At 40.8% G+C, this 20,774-nt stretch overlaps 1 protein-coding gene across 1 annotated transcript in view; it reads right to left on the reverse strand.

Annotated features, from left to right (window-relative positions):
- LOC134311526 (collagen alpha-1(XXV) chain) overlaps positions 1-20,221 on the reverse strand; it is a 251,033-nt gene extending 230,812 nt beyond the window's left edge. The window contains exons 1-2 of the mRNA XM_062993157.1: positions 19,925-20,221; positions 19,754-19,823 (exon numbers count right to left, since the gene is read on the reverse strand). Of these exons, the coding sequence (XP_062849227.1) occupies positions 19,754-19,823; positions 19,925-20,221 (367 nt within the window). The remainder of the gene's footprint in view (positions 1-19,753; positions 19,824-19,924) is intronic.
- Between the last annotated feature and the right edge of the window lie 553 nt (positions 20,222-20,774).

Below are 20,774 nucleotides of genomic sequence, written 5' to 3' on the forward strand. Positions count from 1 at the left end.
TCCAAAATTGTCCAGCAGAGGACCTTAACTTCATATAAAATTTCGTCTTTGCAGTGGTTTTGCCTGAATCGAACCGTTTTTGGTTTCTTTGTGCTTGGTTGCGCACTCATCTTCACAAACAGTGTAGGTTACAAAAGAAAAAATTTAAAATGGTGCAAACTGGCTATTGATAAATGAAAACTTTTTACATTAGCGGTGCTTTAGGCAACCTCAAATTAAAGAAACAGTGGCCACATTACATGTCAATCACGTTGATCTGTTTGAATGAGGCACGATCTACTAGTGTGCACTGTGCGATCGACTGGTAGGTTGCGATCGAAGTATTGGGCACCCCTGCTCTAAGGCATTGTTAAGAAAGGCAGTCATTTCTGTACATGGATATGTTTCAACATTTAACAGCACATTTAACATCACTTAAGCCGCTCAGGTGGCGCAGCGGTAAAAAGACACGCTGCAACCAGGGCTGGATTCTGAGTACGTGGTATCGAATCCAGCTCTGCTTCACCGGTTCGAAGCTGAGTGGCTGTATGGGCAACGATTGGCCGGTTGCTCAGTTGGGGGGTGGGACAAAGAACTGGATGTGGGTCTCTCTCTGTCAGAATGCGATTACGACCTCTGCCGGCTAATTAGAGGCGCCTGCACAAGAGATGAGGAAGAGTGCCCTTAGGGTGTGTCTCTCCGCATGCAGCGCTAGGTGGTGCCAAACTCATCAATGTGTGGGTGGCAAAAATGCATCTGGCTGCTGCTCATGTTTCGGAGGGGATATGGGTTAGCTTCGATCTCCTCGGTCAGGACAGGGTTCGGCATAGACAGAGAGGAAGCACGATGCAAATTGAACAATTGGATGCGCTAAAGGGGGAAAAAAAGGGAAAAAAAAAACATCACTTAAAAGGGTAATTTAGTTTGGGTAATTTTAATGTTTACACACACGTGTAGAACATGTATAGGATATGCACAGGGACATGTCATGGTTTATCATTTCTGCAACGGTTCTTTTTCCTGTAACTGAATGACTAGAACACATCGTCCACAAGCATAACAATGAAGAAATAGAGAACTGCTATACAGATGACAAAAAGCAGATCATTCTTTGGCAACTTCAGGTTACAAGATCATCTGTACAAAATGATTTTTTTTTCTAAATGACCAGATCTGAAAAACAGGTCTGCCATACATTAAAAGCTGCTGGAACACAAACGTTATTGTCATGGACCCAGGGTTGTGTTGCAGGAACCTTGGAACGAAATTGAGTTTTTGAGCAGGACAATGACTCAAAAGGCTTGTTAAGTCTGGTTTCTGAATGGCTAAATGAAGGTGAAATTCTGTCCTGACTTCAACCATATAAAAAATAGGACTGTACTGACACTACGTCTGCAACAGTAAACCAACAACATTTGTTTAACTCCACAAGCTTTTTGATTATTTTGGAAACAACTATTAAGGTAAAAAAAAGCTAAGGGGCATAATATCAAAATTAGATGTGTTCTATCTATATTTGACCCACAGGGGTCTATATGGGGTCTATATTTACTTCTATATGGAGTTTTCTACAATGACTGACCGTAGTCCATCTGTTTCTCTGCATGCTTTGTTAGCCCCCTTTAATGCTGTTCTTCAATGGTCAGGACTCTCTCAGGACCACTACAGAGTAGGTATTATTTGGGTGGTCGATTCTCAGCACTGCAGTGACACTGACATGGTGGTGGTGTGCTAGTGTGTGTTGTGCTGGTATGAGTGGATAAAACACAGCAGCGCTGATGGAGTTTTTAAACACCTCACTGTCACTGCTGGACTGAGAATAGTCCACCAGCCAAAAATATATCCAGCCAACAGTGCCCCGTGGGCAGCGTCCTGTGACCACTGATGAAGGTCTAGAAGATGACCAACTCGAACAGCAGCAATAGATGAGCGATCGTCTCTGACTTTACATCTACAAGGTGGACCAATTAGGTAGGAGTGTCTAATAGAGTGGACAGTGAGTGGACATGGTATTTAAAAACTCCAGCAGCGCTGCTGTGTCTGATCCACTCATACCAGCACAACACACACTAACACACCACCACCATGTCATTGTAACTGCAGTGCTGAAAATGATCCATCACCTAAATAATACCTGCTCTGTGGTGGTCCTGTGGAGGTCCTGACCATTGAAGAACAGGGTGAAAGGGGGCTAATAAAGGTATGCAGAGAAACAGATGGACTACAGTCAGTAATTGCAGAACTACAAAGTGCTTCTATATGGTAAGTGGAGCTGATAAAATGGACAGTGAGTGTAGAAACAAGGAGGTGGTTTTAATGTTATGGCTGTGTATGTAAACATTTGATTGTTTCTGCAAGAGCGCACATGACAGATGTTCAATAAATGTACCCTCGCTTATAACCCAAAGGGTTTTTGAATTGTTAATGCTAAGCTCCTACATGCCACCAGAAGCTGTCTCAGTATTGTAGTAGTGTTGAATAAATATTAGGTATTCGTCTATGCATTCGGACTTTGATTACAATATTAAATTAGGAGCAAATGCCCTCAGCACATCCTTAGATAGGAATAAAACTGAGATTGGAGTCTATTTGAATAGTCAAACAGCCCAGCGTCTGAGCAAAGTAATGATATTCATAGATGAGTCATTCTCTAATGTTCTATATGCTGGATTTGAGCCAAAATGACTACACAGAGGGTCATTTGAAGTCTTTTTTGCTTCATATTAGAGTCTTTTGAGCGGCACATTAGAAGTGTGAAGAATAAAGTAGCTCAGTATGTAAGTTTCCCACACATGTGCCCTGTGGGGTTAGGGGTCTCCTTTCTGTAAAGACCCAGAACACAGCACTCACCTCCTGGACAGGGCCAAACTCAGAGAGGATGACCTTTTGTGGGAATGAGCTATGCAGGAAACTCGTTTTGGACTAAAATGGTTGGGGGTCAGGAGGAGGGAAAGCTTAGTGTCTGTTGGAAAACAGAGAGGTCTTTCATGGACCACATATTGGCCGTGGGTTTGTGGTTGAAGATGCATCGATGGAGGCCACACAGAAAGAGCAACAAAGGTAATTTGACACAACTATGCTGATTTTTGTCAGCTTTTCAGATGCTTATTTAACCTTGTCAGCCAAAAAATGAAATGATAGGGTTATTATGAGGTACTCTCCACCCACTTTTCATCTGCATGCTTTATAATTTAAACAAGTAATTTTATAATACAATTCACAATGCATCTTTGCTGCTGAATATGGTTTCCAAATGCTGTAACCACCAAAGGCTTGGATTGTACAGCTAGAGCTGTTTATTAACCAAGCAGACAGTATAAAAGGCTTAAAAGTATAACATTTTGACTTTGAGCTCAAACAAAACCTTTCGGCAGCATGCTGACATTTAAAACTGAAGAACCGTTCTTTCAGTGATTTGGGAGCCGCCACATGTGTTGCGGCTCTGTGAACCGCTGCATGTGCCTGGAAGCATCGTCTGTGGTAAGCTGTGAGGGTAACAGCTCTCCCCCCTACCCTAAGACCCCAGTGTACTATCCAGGGAACGCAGCCGCAGTCAAACAACACAGCAACAAAAAGCGTGTTTGATATTTTTAAATAGCTTCATCTTTAATTCTGGGTCGTAAAATTTTAAGTGGCTTTATGTGTCTTCGCCCCTCCATAAAAAATCTCATCCGAGTTGAATGGATTTCTTGACAGAATGAATGTACTTTTATTTTATTAATTTGTTATTAAATTAGTAACTGCATCCCCACCCTTTGCCACATAGATTATAAACTTTGGGGCCAAAAGTATGTAGACACCCCTTCTCATTATTGATTTTAGGTTTTTTAGACACAGCCATTGTGTTTAAAATGCGTAACAGGTGTATAGAATCGATTACAAAAAAGAAATAAGACACTCTTTTGCAATAGTTTGTGAAAGACATTTTGACTGTGCATCTTGCACAAAGCAAAAAGAAAGATGCTGGAGAGTCGGAGTAAGACAATAATTTTAAATGTTATGATTGTGTACAACCCTGAATAACGTTCTGAGTAGCTTTGTGAAGAATGACAGAATTAATTTTGTCTGATTTAAAAACTGTTGTAGGCCGCTCAGGTGGCGCAGCGGTAAAGTACGCTAGCGCACCAGAGTTGGGGTTTCGAATACATCGTATCGAATCTCAGCTCCGCCTTCCGACTGGGAGTTGTTCATAGGGTTAGAGCAGACCTGGGCATTGTACGGCCCGCGGGCCACATCCGGCCCGAGAGACATCCCTAACCGGCCCGCATGAGGTTTGAGGCAATTAAAAATTAGATGTAAATAAATGTACATCAAACATGCAATACAACAGGATTGATTTTGACGGGAGCGCTGTGTCTTTAAATTTCCGTAAGTTTCGTTTTACAGTGTGAGAGTGTATCAGCTTCACTGTAATGCGAACAGAACTGAGTGTGACTGATGGTGGAGTTTTTAACAAGACATGAACTTCCGAAGTATTTATTTACTGAAGTCAGGTGTAAAGCTGTTTAACGATCACAATTTAGGCTTTAAATCGCGGTACTAAACAGAGAAATACAACAACATGAACGATGCAGAGCGTCACACCTGAAGCCTCACTAACTAAACTGCAAAAGCAACAAATACTTTTTATAAAGTTTAACACATCCAGAACTGAAGCAGTCAGGACCAGCTTTGTGATTTTAAAAAGAATATCCAACAATAACAAAGGACCGAAAAACAAATGTGGTAATTAGACTCAAAACAAAATAGTTTTAAAACCTGCACATTTGTTCACATTTGTTTTTTTGTTTTGCTATTTATTTGTTTAAAAAGTAAAATAATGTTGATGTTTTTTCTCTGCCTACTTCTAATTGTCTGATTGTAACATCTAAACATTAACAGCTTATTAGAACTGTACAATTTACTGCTTCTCATAAAGAGTGGGCAGTTGTAGTCTAGTGCTTAAGGTACTGGACTAGTAAATACAAGGTCGCTGGTTCAAGCTCCTCCACTGCCAAGTTGCTGCTTTTGGGCCCTTGAGCAAGGCCCTTAACCCTCAATTGCTCAGACTGTATAGTGTAACTGTAATGTAAGTCGCTTTGGATAAAGATGTCAACGCTAAATGCTGAAAATGTAATGTAAATGTAAATAAAGAGATAAAATTAATATTGAGCAGAATTAAGTTAACCTTATTGGTCCGGCCCTCCACAACAGTCCAAGTTTCTTATGTGGCCCCTTGGAAAATTTAATTGCCCACCCCTGGGATAGAGGGTAAAAAGTCGGATCATAGGTCCTCATAACTGGTGCAACTGCGGCCCCTGCTGGCTGACTGATGGCACCTGCACAGGGCTGAGGAATAGTGCTGATGGGGGTGTGGCCCTCCGTACACAGTGCCCGTCGGTGTACAGTGTATCACAAAAGTGAGTACACCCCTCACATTTCTGCAGATATTTAAGTATATCTTTTCATGGGACAACACTGACAAAATGACACTTTGACACAATGAAAAGTAGTCTGTGTGCAGCTTATATAACAGTGTACATTTATTCTTCCCTCAAAAAAACTCAATATACAGCCATTAATGTCTAAACCACCGGCAACAAAGTGAGTACACCCCTAAGAGACTACACCCCTAAATGTCCAAATTGAGCACTGCTTGTCATTTTCCCTCCAAAATGTCATGTGACTCATTAGTGTTACTAGGTCTCAGGTGTGCATAGGGAGCAGGTGTGTTCAATTTAGTAGTACAGCTCTCACACTCTCTCATACTGGTCACTGAATGTTCCAACATGGCACCTCATGGCAAAGAACTCTCTGAGGATCTTAAAAGACGAATTGTTGCGCTACATGAAGATGGCCAAGGCTACAAGAAGATTGCCAACACCCTGAAACTGAGCTGCAGCACAGTGGCCAAGATCATCCAGCGTTTTAAAAGAGCAGGGTCCACTCAGAACAGACCTCGCGTTGGTCGTCCAAAGAAGCTGAGTGCACGTGCTCAGCGTCACATCCAACTGCTGTCTTTGAAAGATAGGCACAGGAGTGCTGTCAGCATTGCTGCAGAGATTGAAAAGGTGGGGGGTCAGCCTGTCAGTGCTCAGACCATACGCCGCACACTACATCAAATTGGTCTGCATGGCTGTCACCCCAGAAGGAAGCCTCTTCTGAAGTCTCTACACAAGAAAGCCCGCAAACAGTTTGCTGAAGACATGTCAACAAAGGACAGGGATTACTGGAACCATGTCCTATGGTCTGATGAGACCAAGATTAATTTGTTTGGTTCAGATGGTCTCAAGCATGTGTGGCGGCAATCAGGTGAGGAGTACAAAGATAAGTGTGTCATGCCTACAGTCAAGCATGGTGGTGGGAATGCCATGGTCTGGGGCTGCGTGAGTGCAGCAGGTGTTGGGGAGTTACATTTCATTGAGGGACACATGAACTCCAATATGTACTGTGAAATACTGAAGCAGAGCATGATCCCCTCCCTCCGGAAACTGGGTCGCAGGGCAGTGTTCCAGCATGATAATGACCCCAAACACGCCTCTAAGACGACCACTGCTTTATTGAAGAGGCTGAGGGTAAAGGTGATGGACTGGCCAAGCATGTCTCCAGACCTAAACCCAATAGAACATCTTTGGGGCATCCTCAAGTGGAAGGTGGAGGAGCGCAAAGTCTCGAATATCCGCCAGCTCCGTGATGTCGTCATGGAGGAGTGGAAAAGCATTCCAGTGGCAACCTGTGAAGCTCTGGTAAACTCCATGCCCAGGAGAGTTAAGGCAGTTCTGGGAAATAATGGTGGCCACACAAAATATTGACACTTCAGGAACTTTCACTAAGGGGTGTACTCACTTTTGTTGCCGGTGGTTTAGACATTAATGGCTGTATATTGAGTTATTTTGAGGGAAGAATAAATTTACACTGTTATATAAGCTGCACTCAGACTACTTTTCATTGTGTCAAAGTGTCATTTTGTCAGTGTTGTCCCATGAAAAGATATACTTAAATATCTGCAGAAATGTGAGGGGTGTACTCACTTTTGTGATACACTGTATGAACTCGACTCGTGCAGGTGAAAAATGCAGTCTGTACAGACTGTATGTGCCGGAGGGGGCGTATGTCAGTTGAGAGGCGTCCTCAGTCAGCGGTGAAGGGTCGAATCAATATAGAGGACGCAATAAGGGTAATTGCACATGACTAGATTAGGGGAGAAAATTGGGGGAAAAAGTCGGGAAAAACAGAACATTTTTTAAAAGTGTGACGTCATGCATCATGGTGGATGCAGTACGTACGAGGTTGCATGCACACTTGCATACGGAAAAAGCTTACTGCTTTACCGGCTGAGCAGAGCACACTGCCTCAAATTTAGTACATACTTTTTAAGTATGCGATTTCGGACACAGCCATGGTTTGAGTTTGGTGTTGAGAAACTCCAGCGGCCTGCACAGATCCATGGCCTGACGCCTGTTGAAAACCTTAGGGATGAATCGTATTTCTAGACATGCTTTCTTTTAAAGCATTAGTGTCTGACCTCACAAGCACTTCTTGGACTAAACTGGCATAAATTCCCAAACACACAATAAACAATCCAAATCCAGTTCATTCCTTACCTCAAAAGTCTTGTTTTTTTTTCTTTTATGACTTTAACCGCCAAGATTATCTTTTCCCAAAAAGATAAGTGGTCATTAGCTGTCTTGTTATCCCTTATTTTCTGTTTACATTCACTATTTAAGTTAATGGGTCATTCTAATTTACAGAGAAAAGGCAGGCAGCAAACCTTTTACCATGTCATTTTTAAAGGGTTTCATTATCAGACAATTACTGTGTCAGGGGGATTGACTGCTGATTTACTGTAGGCTGTCCTGTCAGCCCTGACAAAAGGCAGTTGTGATTTGAAATAATGATGCCAATTCCATGTTCTCAGCATTGTGTACGTAGCTACTTTTAGCATTCTTGATTTACATCGTCAAAAAGAACACTTATTTAAAACAAAAGAAATCATAAGCATTGTTCTACCCAGCATATAATCTCTACAGCCATGGGCAATAATTACCGCACATAATCCTGTAATGAGAAATAAATGAAATAACTGCCTGCTTAAAACTAACGTATAACAGAAGTCTAAGAGCAGTTACATTCAGTACTCTGTCATTAGTCACTAGGTGTTTAAAATGAACATCTATACAAAGTAAATTCCAAACTACAACAGCCAATCAGGTGAGTAATGCCTGAGTAAGTTCACACTACACAACTTTCAAGTTGTTCTGACAACTCCTCCCCCAGGTTTCCACTCACCCCGTATCTTGTGTTCTCATTGGCTGTAGTTCGATGTAGCACTCACTGCCACTCGCAACCTGCTCGCAATGCCTTTCACACTACAGGATTTTAACTCGTTGACTGGTTAAGATATTTAACATGCCAGATTGCTCAGCAAGCCGTTCGAATCGAATTGTTGAACAGTTCACACATAGTGATCGAGAGCTGAGTTTCGAGCCCCGAGCGAACACCGAGTTGCTTCCGAGCTGCCACATCTAGCACCGAAAATAAGGGCAAAAATCATGTAGTGTGAACTAGGCATAAACAGTCTTATATGCTAGGCCACTGTAGCCAAGGCTTGACTCTCAAATTTCAATTTTTGCCATGCCTCCTGCCTCAAGAGAGGAGAAGCTAAATGGGGATTTACCTTCTTGCCCCTGCAACACTACAGTGACCACTACAGTCTGGGTGCCAGCATAAGCAGTGGAAGATTATGAAGGGACTAGCTACATGCCAAGGATCTCTGTATGAATTTGCCACTGTCAGACGTATAGGTGCATTCACACGTGCCAGCCTGTGACTCTCCTCAGCCAGCAAAGCTGCCAGAAGGCACAGGAAAATTAGGCATATAAATAAATGGGTGTAAATGGGAAAGCAAAAAAGACCCAATTAGTCCCAACACACAAGAACTAATGAAAGAAAATCAAAGCTTCTGTGTCTCTGCGTTTGGCATGTTCTTTCCATGTCCATGTGGTTTTCCTTAGGAACTCCAGGTTCCCTGCGGAAGTTTTAAATGTTGCATAAGGCCACAACCTTCTAATTAATAGGCTAGTAGCTTAACCGCTGAGCTGCATCTGCCACTCCAGTGTGTATTCCAGATGGGCCCTGGACCCACAGCAACCATGACCAGGATAAATCAGTCAGTTAAAATAAATAAATGAACGTTTAAGAACTTTTTTTGCTAGCTCGTGCCCCTTAACCTATGAGAGTGTTGTGCAACCAGGTAGGTGACGATGGAGGGAAAGTGGGAATATTTAACTTAGATCAAAAGCAAAAAGGATAAAAATAAGATAAATAAAACATACTGGGCCATTACTGTAATATGTTTTTTAATTTATGAGCCCACTTAATACTTAGTATTTACAATGATGTAGGGCAGTGGTAGCTTAGTGGTTAAGGTTACCGGCCTGGTTTAAGCCCCACCACCACCACTGCTGGGCCTCTAAGTAAGGGCCTTAAACCTCAATTGCTTTCCATTACAATTGTACGTCGTTTTAAATAAATGCCTCTGCTAAATGCCTTATATAAATTTTTCTTGGCATGTCACTGGAAGTTAACCAGCTATCCACCCCAAAACATGTTTGATAATGTTTGTTTGATCACAGACCCTGTTACACACATCAGTCCTATTTTCTGCTTTCGCTCATTTACTGGTGCACACCAAGCGTCTTTCCTGCTGTGCTGTACACAGGCTGACTGGCAGCTAACTAGCAGCAGCTGGCTTTAGTCTCTAGCTGAATGTCTATATTGCTTTACCTTGCACTACAGGCTCTCTGAAAGAAAGCGTGCACAGCAGGCGCGAGCCCATATGCCTCTTATTAATTACCTGCCTAATCGTTTGGAGCCGTCTGGAGAAACGGGCGACGGTTAGATTGACAGGGTCTGGCTGGATGAGCAGAAGAGAACATGAGGCTATGCAACCGTGCAATACAAATTAATCTTGATAACAAATGATCATCTCCAGTACAATGACATCAGGGTTTTGACTTTCAGTAGAATTATAAACCTTCCCTGAGCAGATATAATAAATCATGTTCAGTGCCCCTGCACTGTTTACTGTTCTGCATCTGTATATCATGTTTACCACGGAAGAAAATGAGCTGAGATAAAACAGTGCTGATCAATGATTAAATAGGATTAAAATAAAACATACACAGAGGAAAATGCTACACACAGCCTTGGACTGCTAGTATGAATAACAAGTTCTCAGTATTCATGCATTCATTTGTTTATCTTTAATATCTGATTTGCCGTGACTTGGGTTGCTGTGGATCCAGACCTTATTCTCAACACTAGCCACAAATCTGAACCTAACAAATTCAGTTAGTATTCAGCTAGTAACACATCACACACAACACAAGCATACTTCCCCCAGCAATTTAAATTCAATCCCTACCTTATGCCTAGTTCACACTACACGATTCACTACCTGATTTTCGCTCGCCGACTGGTCGGCGCTAGATTTGCCGGCTCGGGAGCAACTCAGCGTTCGCTAGGTGATCAAAACTCGGCTCTCAATCGCTATGTGTGAACTACTCAACAACTCGATCCGAGCAGCTCGGATAAAGAAGAAATATATCTAGCTTGTCAAATGTCTGGATCTGAGTCGCACAACTAGCAATGAGTGCTTTATCGAACAGCCAATGAGAACGTAAGATACGGTGTGAGAGGAAACGCAGGGGAGGAGTGTAAAAACGTGGGACAGGGGCATAATATAGTTTATCAGAATACATCAGCACAAGTTTTACAGTATTTCTGACCTTATTGTTCTTTACAAAACATAACACCAACATTGCATTGCAAAAATATTTATTAACCTCCAACTCACTATAGAACAATCCATGCTGGTCGCGTTGCCAAATCCACTCTGATTCATTTATTTTTTCTCTTTGATTTTACGCTGCACATCAGTGCACAAACTTCGCTACCTGCTGAAGTGCATTTTTGAACATGGTATAATTAAACCTTTCGTCACTTCTTGCGTTGGTTTTCGTGACAAAACGTAGTTTGGGAGACCAGAGAAGCTCGTCTGCGATTCCAGTTGGTGATAGATCGTGTAGTGTGTGACCCCCACACCAACTTGAAAGACTCCCGATTATAAGAGATCCAGTTTTGTAGTGTGAACTGTACAGTGACCTGACTTGGAAAGTCGTGTAGTGTGAACCTGGCATTAGGTTACTTTCTGTGTAGAGCATGGCATGTTCTCCCCATGTCCATGGAGCTTTTTTCTGAGAACTCTGAGGCTTGTTTTTGTTTCCCTTCAATAATAGATACACTGGCTGCCCTAATTTGCTCATGTAAAAGTTTGTTCGTTTGTTTATTAGGATTTTAACGTCATGTTTTACACACTTTGGTTACATTCATATCAGAAACAATAGTTTGTATCTCAATAGTTTGACAATTTTTGTATCTCCAATTCACCTCACTTGCATGTCTTTGGACTGTGGGAGGAAACCGGAGCTCCCAGAGGAAACCCACACAGACACAGGGAGAACATGCAAACTCTACACAGATCGAACCCAGGACCTTCTTGCTGTGAGGCGACAGTGCTACCCACTGAGCCACCGTGCCACCCCTCATGTAAAAGTAAATGTAATGAAATGGCTTACAAACTAATATAGCTCTAAATCAGTCACACACTGTGTTTCATCCAGATTCTCTCATTGACCCTAGATGTGAACTAATAAGTGAGTATGTACACACAATGCTAAAAGAAAAAACTGATTTTGAAAAAGCATCCTAACTCAAAGGCAGGAATGAAGTAAGACTTTGAATAAGGCAATAAAACAAGATGCTGTGATTTGTTAATGCTTTAAATCTGCTATTTACCTGACAAAAGTACAAATAAAAGATTTCCAATGTTTTACTGACTTACTTAGTTGTATATAAAACAAGTTTAGAATCCAATGCCTGGAACATTCAAACAAAGCTGGGACAGAGACATATTTATCACTGTTACTTTACCTTTCCTATTTAAAGTTTTCAATCTAAAAAACTAAGAATACTAATTATTGCGGTTTTTTTCTCTTTTTCTCCAATTTTCCCCCCAATTGTCTCCCCTAATGTAGTTGTATACAATTACCCTGATTGCGTTAGGCTTCACCTCTACCGATACAACCCTCCACTGCTGACTGAGGAGCCTCCCCCTCTGACATGTGTGCAGTACCGACTGCCTCTTTTCACCTGCACAAGGCGAGTTCATATGAGGATCAGCATTGTGCACGGAGAGCCACACCCTGATCAGCATTATTCCCCAACTCTGCACAGGCGCCATCAGTCAGCCAGCAGAGGTCATAATTACACCAGCTATGAGGAACCCTGGTCCGGCCTGTGAACAACAGCCAACCGTTGTTCATGTAGCCGCCGTTCATGTAGCCGCTCTGGCAGAGCTGAGATTTGACACGATGTATTCCAAATTCCAGCTCTGGTGTGCTAGCAATTATTGCAGTTTTGCAAGTGGCATTTTGACTATTTTTGTTTATTTCTTTATGATGTTCCATACACTTTCAATAGGAAACAGATCTGGACTGCAGGCAGGCCATTTAAGCACATACATTCTGTGTCTGTGAAGCCAAGCTGTTGTAATGTGTGCACAATGACAACCTGGCATTGTGTACAGTGACAAGTGTAAGGTGACAAATGCCCATGTGGCTATATCGATCACAGTGGCATGAGGGTTTCTCATGAAATGCTGCCTGAGGGCTCAAAGGTCATGTACATTAAACAGTGGCTTCAGACCTTGTCCTACACAGAGTGAAAAACATTAAAAGTATTTTTTTTAAAGTTACATAAACAAATCACAGATTCTATTCAATTATATTCTATTTTTTGTTGCATTTTATAGAAGGTCCCAACCCCTTTCCCAAAAATGATTTCAAAAACGACCTTAGAGTGAAAAACATTAAAAGTATTTTTTTTTAAAGTTACATGAACAAATCACAGATTCTATTCAATTCTATTCTATTTTTTGTTGCATTTTATAGAAGGTCCCAACCCCTTTCCCAAAAATGATTTCAAAAACGACCTTAAAGGTTATAGCAGTGTAAATTAAACAAAGACAACATCATCAACATGACTTGAGGCTTACTGATTGAAGTTAATGGGATTTTATAGAAAAGCTGAATTAACTGAACTCTACATGTCAGTCTTGAGAAGTATTTATGGTAAGATGTGAGCATGTGTGAATGCACCTGTACATCTGACAGAGGCAAATGTATACAGAGATCCTTAGCATGTACAGGGGACAATGCTAATCTCTCCATAATCTTTCACTGCTTATGTTGGCACCTAGACAGTAGTGGTCACTGTAGTGTTGCAGGGGCAAGAAGGTAATTGTGTAAAGAACACAAAACTTGGACCCCTGAGCAATAATAAAACAGAAATATATTCTGTTTTAACTTTCAGTGTATTTTCTACATCTGGATAGATTTAACTGGAGAAAACCAAAGGATGCCTAATACCCACAATGTCTGCTGCCAAACGTTTAGTACAGGGAGCAATCTGGTATGTTATGGTTTGTTCAGCAATCTGGTACATTATGGTTTGTTCAGCAATTTGGTACAGTATGGTATGAGCAGCAATCAGATTCAATATGGTATGAGCATCAATCTAATACAGTATGAGTCTGGAATGGGAAGCAATCTGGTAAAATATTTGGTTTTAGTAATTACTTGGGTTTAATGATTGTTTATATGTCAACCAGGTAACTAGGTGCAAGCAAGGTTTTTTTTCCATTATAGTAATGCAGCCATTCACACAACTAAAATTATCTAAAATATTTTTATAAAATAGAACTCCTTGATTAATCAAAGAACTGGAAAATTTTCCTCTCAAAGAATCCTCCAACGTTTCACCACAAACCATTTAGTACTTATGTAACAGCATTCCAAAAAGAAGTAAAGCTGCTATGGAGACTAAATAGTGTCCCTACTTCCTATTAGGTCCATCATAATAACACATTTATGAGGGTTTATATTATTCTGTCCATCTCCTGTACTTTTTTATATCTTCTCTTTCATTTTTAACAGTTTCTGCTCAATAAGCTTAGCTGAAAAGAATGTAAGTGTGATGAAAAGGCGTAAGTAAAAGAGCTATAAATCAGCCACAGGCGGTGTTTCACCCAGATTCTGTGTAATCAAAGTGAATCAAGCATCATTGAGAAGAAGAGAATTAAAGTTTATGGGTCGGATGTGAATACAGAAAAATGAGATTTGCACCAGCAAGCCTTGTTAATCTTATCTCCCCACCACATTCTGCTGGCAGCGTCAGGAATGTTCAGACACTGGTTTTACAATGCATGCTTCATTTGGTGTGAAATATTTTATTTTCTCACAAAACAGACATAAAAATATTAGACATATGATAAAATGTTAAACCGGGGCTGCCATTATTATACAACTGATTACTGTTAGAACATTGACCATTGGCTGTTGGTTAAAGTCCAGTTCCCACTCAACAGATTTGACTAATGCAAAACACAATGTTGATTGCTTTGATGACAAGTTTTTTCCAGTATAAACAAATTTTCGCTATAAACAATGGACTATGGGAGCTTAATTCTGCATTCTGATCAGCACATTCACCAGTTATTCACTTACTCAACCACTCATTTAATTCAATTTTGTAGACAATTGATTGGGATTTTGGGAGGATTTGTTGACATAGATAAGACATATGAATATCCACACAGGGCCAAAAATGAAAACTAGGTTGCCTGAACTCTACTTAATCCACCACTGGGCTGAATTGTACACTGATCAGCCATAACAATAATAAAACCACCTCCTTGTTTCTACACTCACTGTCCATTTTATCAGCTCCACTTACCATATAGAAGCAATTTGTAGTTCTGCAATTACTGACTGTAGTCCATCTATTTCTCTACATTCTGTTTCACTCTGTTCTTTAATGGTCAGGACCCCCACAGGACCACCACAGACCAGGTATTATTTAGGTGGTGGATAAGTCTCAGCACTGCAGTGATAATGACATGGTGGTGGTGTGTTAGTGTGTGTTGTGCTGGTATGAGTGGATCAGACACAGCAGCGCTGCTGGAGTTTTTAAATACCGTGTCCACTCACTGTTCACTCTATTAGACACTCCTACCTAGTTGGTCCACCTTGTAGATGTAAAGTCAGAGACGATCGCTCATCTATTGCTGCTGTTCGAATTGGTCATTTTCTAGACCTTCATCAGTGGTCACAGGACGCTGCCCATAGGGCGCTGTTGGCTGGATATTTTTGGTTGGTGGACTATTCTCAGTCCAGCAGTGACAGTGAGGTGTACTGATCCCGGGAGAGTCCTGACCATTGAAAAACAGCATGAAAGGGGGCTAACAAGTAGAGTAAGTGGCTTCTATATGGTAAGTGGAGCTGATAAAATGGACAGCGAGTGTAGAAACAAGGAGGTGGTTTTAATGTTATGGCTGATCGGTGTATATAAGATCTATGTAGTGAAAGTTTAAGTTAAGGGAGCATTTGTCATCACACATTAATTTTTGTGGGATGTAAAACACCCAGTTTATTTAAAGAGTATCGCAAGCATTTATGACATCTAGTCCTGTCTAACCAGTAAGCTGCTACCAGTAGTTTTTCTTCGATACTTTTTAATCAAATCCAATCATTTTTTACAATGTTTGTACTCGGAAATAAAACCTGCCTTTATAAATAACTTTAAATTCTCTAATCAGTGAATCTTTTTCTTAGTTATGTGTGTTTCCATCTGCTGGTAGCAAGAAGCTGATACCTCACTCTACTACCACTAAGACATTCATTTCATTTTAGTGGTTGTCTGTGGTCTCCTCTGTTTTCCAGGAGGAATCCCACAAAGTGAGGCATGCGCTCTGGAAACGTACGGTACGCACACATGCAATTTCAAAAGTCATCACTTTAACTGACCTATTAGTTGACTTAGACATCAAGCTAAAAAAATACAGTACGTATATCTTTAGCATATGAGGTAACGGCATGTCTGTTTGTCTGTCAAAGTAAAGGATGACACGGGCCGCCGAAAACCCGCTGCCCCCTCACAAAACTTCTATGTATAGCTAGGAAATGCTACTCTTCCTGTTTTTAAATTCCAGTCATCCACCTGTCTGCATCCTTCAAAATGCACCTCACACATGAAAAAGGCATATAGCATATAAACTCTCCCTTATTCCATGCAAAAATGACATGAGTGAAACATTATTTGCAAACACAGGCTTTGACATATGAATGTTAGCCGGCTGCTGTTTGTTTATAGAGAATGAGCACTGCCAAGATATAAACCCCATTTCAACAACCCCCATGTTAGGTAGAAGATGTGATCACAATTTGATCAACTTTCTCATATTTAGAAATTGATGCCTACATCACACTCAAAAAAGTTGGGACAGGGGCAAAATAAAAGTGAACAGCATACAGAATATTGCAGCATTTGAGTTGGTAAAAGGTGAGCGAATCATGACTGGGTAAAAAGGTTTATCATGGGTCATGGCTCACCACTGTGTTCCAAACTTTATTAGAGAATTGTCAGTCAGTCAGTCAAAAAGAACATTTTGCAATGCAAGATTGCAAATTATTTTTGCAATTCTTGCAGTTGTAGCCTAATGTACTAGACTAGTGGTTAATGTACTAGACTAGTGGTTAATGTACTGGACTAGTAATCAAAAAGTTGCTGGTTTAAACCCCACCACTGCCAGGTTGCCACAGTTGGGCGATCATCTCTGACTTTACATCTACAAGGTGGACCAACTAGGTAGGAGTGTCTAATAGAGTGGACAGTGAGTGGACAAGGTATTTAAAAAACTCCAGCAGTGCTGCTGTGTCTGATCCACTCATACCAGCACAACACACACTAACACACCACCACCATGTCATAGTCACTGCAGTGCTGTGAATGATCCACCACCTAAATAATACCTGCTCTGTGGTGGTCCTGTGGGGGTCCTGACCATTGAAGAACAGCATGAAAGGGGGCTAACAAGGCATGCAGAGGAACAGATGGACTACAGTCAGTAATTGTAGAACTACAAAGTGCTCCTATATGGTAAGTGGAGCTGATAAAAGAAACAGTGAGTGTAGAAACAAGGAGGTGGTTTAAATGTTATGGCTGATCAGTGTATACTGTCACAATACTGTAAGTCACTTTAAATAAAAGCGTCTGCTAAATGCTAAAATGTAAATGTAATGTAAATTTAGCTCTTTCACATCTACCGTACATAATATTGTGAAAATATTCAGGGAATCTGAAGAAATTTCAGTCAGCACAGGGCAACAACAGAAACCACTACTGAATGTGCGTGACCTTTGAGCCCTGAGACAACACTGCATGGGAGATTGTTATGCCACTGTGATAAATATAGCCACATGGGCTCTGGAGTACTGTTGTCACAAAACACCATCCAAGAATTGCAAACTCTATTACACAAAGAGAGAGCCAGACATCAATTCTATGCAGAAACACTATCTAGTTCTCTGGGTCCAAGCTCATCTGTGATGGACCGAAAGATTGTGGAAACGTCTGCTGTGGTCAGATAAGTTGATGTTTCAGGAATAACCTCGAACAGATTGCCAGTCCATCACAGAGCAGACATACACTCACACTTGGGGCAAATTCAGTAACTTCAGCTGGCTTGACTTTTGACTTGTGGTGAAAACCAAAGCACCTAGAAGAACAAGGACACAGGGAGAACATGCAAACTCCAAACAGAAAAGACCATGGCTGTCCAGCTGGCCATTCTTGCTGTGAGTCGACAGTGCTACCCACTGCACTGTCACCTTACTTTTGTCAGTTCAATAAAGATTCAACAGAATTAACAAATCACAGAATTTTTTATTCCATGTTACAAAATGTCTTTTCTGGAAATGGGGTTTGTAGATGTCAATTAGAACCACATGTGACACATTATTGCAGTTGATTTGCGGAAACCTTTTAAAACGTTATGGTGCTGAAATACAGAGCAAGTCCTCCTCTAACTCAGTGTTTATAACATTTAGCCTGACTGTGAACATGGCAGAGGATGTGTGCAGAGAGAAACTGCTGAGTGCAAATGTGTGGATCCATGGTTTCCGGGTAAATGCTTTAAAGGTTTGAAAAAGACATAATTACAAAAGTGAATAGCTTTCCAGAAAAATAGAAGATATTTTAAAAAAAATGGCCATATACTGACCAAATAATTTGACCCAGCACAGATATAGTAAAAGTCAAAAGCTTTATTCTGTAAGCCAGTGACTGCATGAAATTCACTTGACTATGGACAGTGTCTCACATGTTCTAAGGCTTAGAGCTTCTTACACATGTGCAACCTGTTTTGGATTGTTCTTGTAGTATATCTGACCCTCTAGACACATTCCCTTTCTGGAAGGTGACTCTTTGGGCTTTCTTCTTGAGTCCACAGTTCCATATTTGCATGTTATTCATAAGTCATTTTTAATCAAAGCAGTTAAACTAGCTCTATTTCTAAGTACTAAACAAAGTCGGCAGCTGTGGTCAATCATAATTAATGCTCTAGAAGGCCATGCCATAAAGGTAAATTACATAAGAACATTTTTAACACCACCAAATTAATAATTTAAATTGCTGTATGTATCTTTCAAACCAGTTTGTTTTCCACTGGAACTTTTTCCCGCAGAACGAGACCTAATGTGACCATGACCAGAATAGCAATTGATGAATATATAATATAAATATGTACCAATTGTAGTGAAATGTGATAAAATGAGATAAAATGTGACAGTTTGATTCCAAAGCCAATGCAGTATGCAGTAAGCACAGTTTGTCATTAAGAAAGTACTGTATATTCATTTAAATAAATAAATATTCCTTAATACAGAATATTTTTGCACAATACGCCCAAAATTAGGTTCATCTGTCATTATATCACAAAAGCTTTGATAGCAAATGATAGTGTGGCTACACAGGGCAGGTACATTGTGTTTTCACCAGACATCAGGAAGAGTGGTGATAAAGATCAATAGGTAACTGAATCAGCTCTGCAAACCACTAAGACTTTATACAATGAGACTTTAATTGAACAACATGCCCTAATTTTTATTCGTTTGGTTTGTAGATATGTAGTGCTGAAAAACAGGTCAACTCCCAATTCACAGTTTCCACAAGATACTTTATGACATTTATTGAAACAGTGTATACTTACTGTACTGTACTGTGAAGTATGCTACAAAAGTGAGGGGCATCTATCATGATTGTGTACATTGTGCAATATGACAAGAATAGGGAGCATCTGTCATAGCTGGTAAAAGCGTGCATCTGTCACAATTTGTCAGTCGTTTTAAGTTAGATTTAAAGTGCTGAAACGGAGAACAGTTCCATTACCATTTCAGTACTTTAAAGAAAGAATTGAATCAGCAGTACAAACTACTGAGACTTTATAGCTGGATATAAGATGAAATGCACAGATTATCATTGTACAATATGTACATTGTACAACTGGTTGGTGTTTTGCAAACATTTCAAGAATACGCAGTCCTTGGAATATTTTAAGATATTATCAAGATATGCAGTACTGGGTCAAAGAGGCTTATTTATATTGTGAAATACGCCAATGCGACTTTGTGTAGTAAGATAATAGCTGATGTGCATGCATCATCCTTGCACAAAAAGCTTTTCAGAGTACTACTGATGGTGAGATTTAAACTGTACAGATTAGTCATAAGCAATTGTGCATTTAATATATCCTGCATTTACTAACCAAATATCTAGACTGGATAAGTCATGAACATTATGTGGTGGAATACTTTTGATGCAAATATATACTTCATACCTGGTGGGCAGTTGCACTCAGGTGAAGCTTCACGGACAGTCCTTATCCGAGCAAAATGTTCATATGAGCGCTATAAACAGAAAAAATAACCAGTCAGATGTCTTAATTCTCTACAAATAAAAAAATTTACAGTATGTATTACATTGGTGATGATGGATTGACAGTGCTCACCTTTGCCATCAGCTCATCCACTCTGTCCTGTACCATTGAGTTAAACTGATCCATGGAAATCTTGGCAAACGGGTGGAAAAGGAGCTCACCAGTAGCACTTTCTAAATCCACTACTCTATGTCTGATATCACTGCTTTGAACAGACAGCAGGATGCAGAAAGCCACGGCTGCGACCGAAGAGACGAACGGAACGGCACCGGTGATGGTCCGGAGGTAATGCTGCTTCCCCCGGTAACCCGCGTCGCTCTCCATTATCCCGGCGCACTTGGACTCGTGTTTGGCTTCTGAAGCCTTCATAGCTCCGTGTTGTTCTTAGCCTTACGCTTCTCTGTACACGAGAAGACGAGATAGTCTTGTGCGATTTGGGACGCGTCTCGGGCTCCTTCTGTGCGCAGCTTGGTTGCGGAGGGTAGTGCGCGCTTATTTAAACTCAACAAACCGATAAACTGAGAACATGCGCACGACCAATTCCAGTGCTATTAAATGCAATATAATAAATAAGGTAAAAACTAAGTAAAAAGTGTCGTGTACGCGTTGTGAATCCTCACTTGAAGGGACAGTGCGGTCAGAGCTTTGAAGCGCACGGATGTCTGAGCGCACTCTGAACGGTGCGCACTAAATTCCGCACGATCCATGTGCTCCACACAACACGCCTCCCGAGTGTGTGCGCCACTCACACACTTCCATCATCACCAGCCTGATAAGCATCCGTTGGATTTCCTAGCATTTACATTTATGCCATTTAGCAGAAAGTGACTTTGAGCCAAAGTGAATAAACACAAGGCAAGCAATAACGTGTTAAGGGCTTTTCTCATGGGCCCAACAGTAGCAGATTTGGCTATGGTGGGGC

The sequence above is a fragment of the Trichomycterus rosablanca genome, chromosome 4 (assembly GCF_030014385.1).
Source record: "Trichomycterus rosablanca isolate fTriRos1 chromosome 4, fTriRos1.hap1, whole genome shotgun sequence".
NCBI classification, from domain to species: Eukaryota; Metazoa; Chordata; class Actinopteri; order Siluriformes; family Trichomycteridae; genus Trichomycterus; species Trichomycterus rosablanca.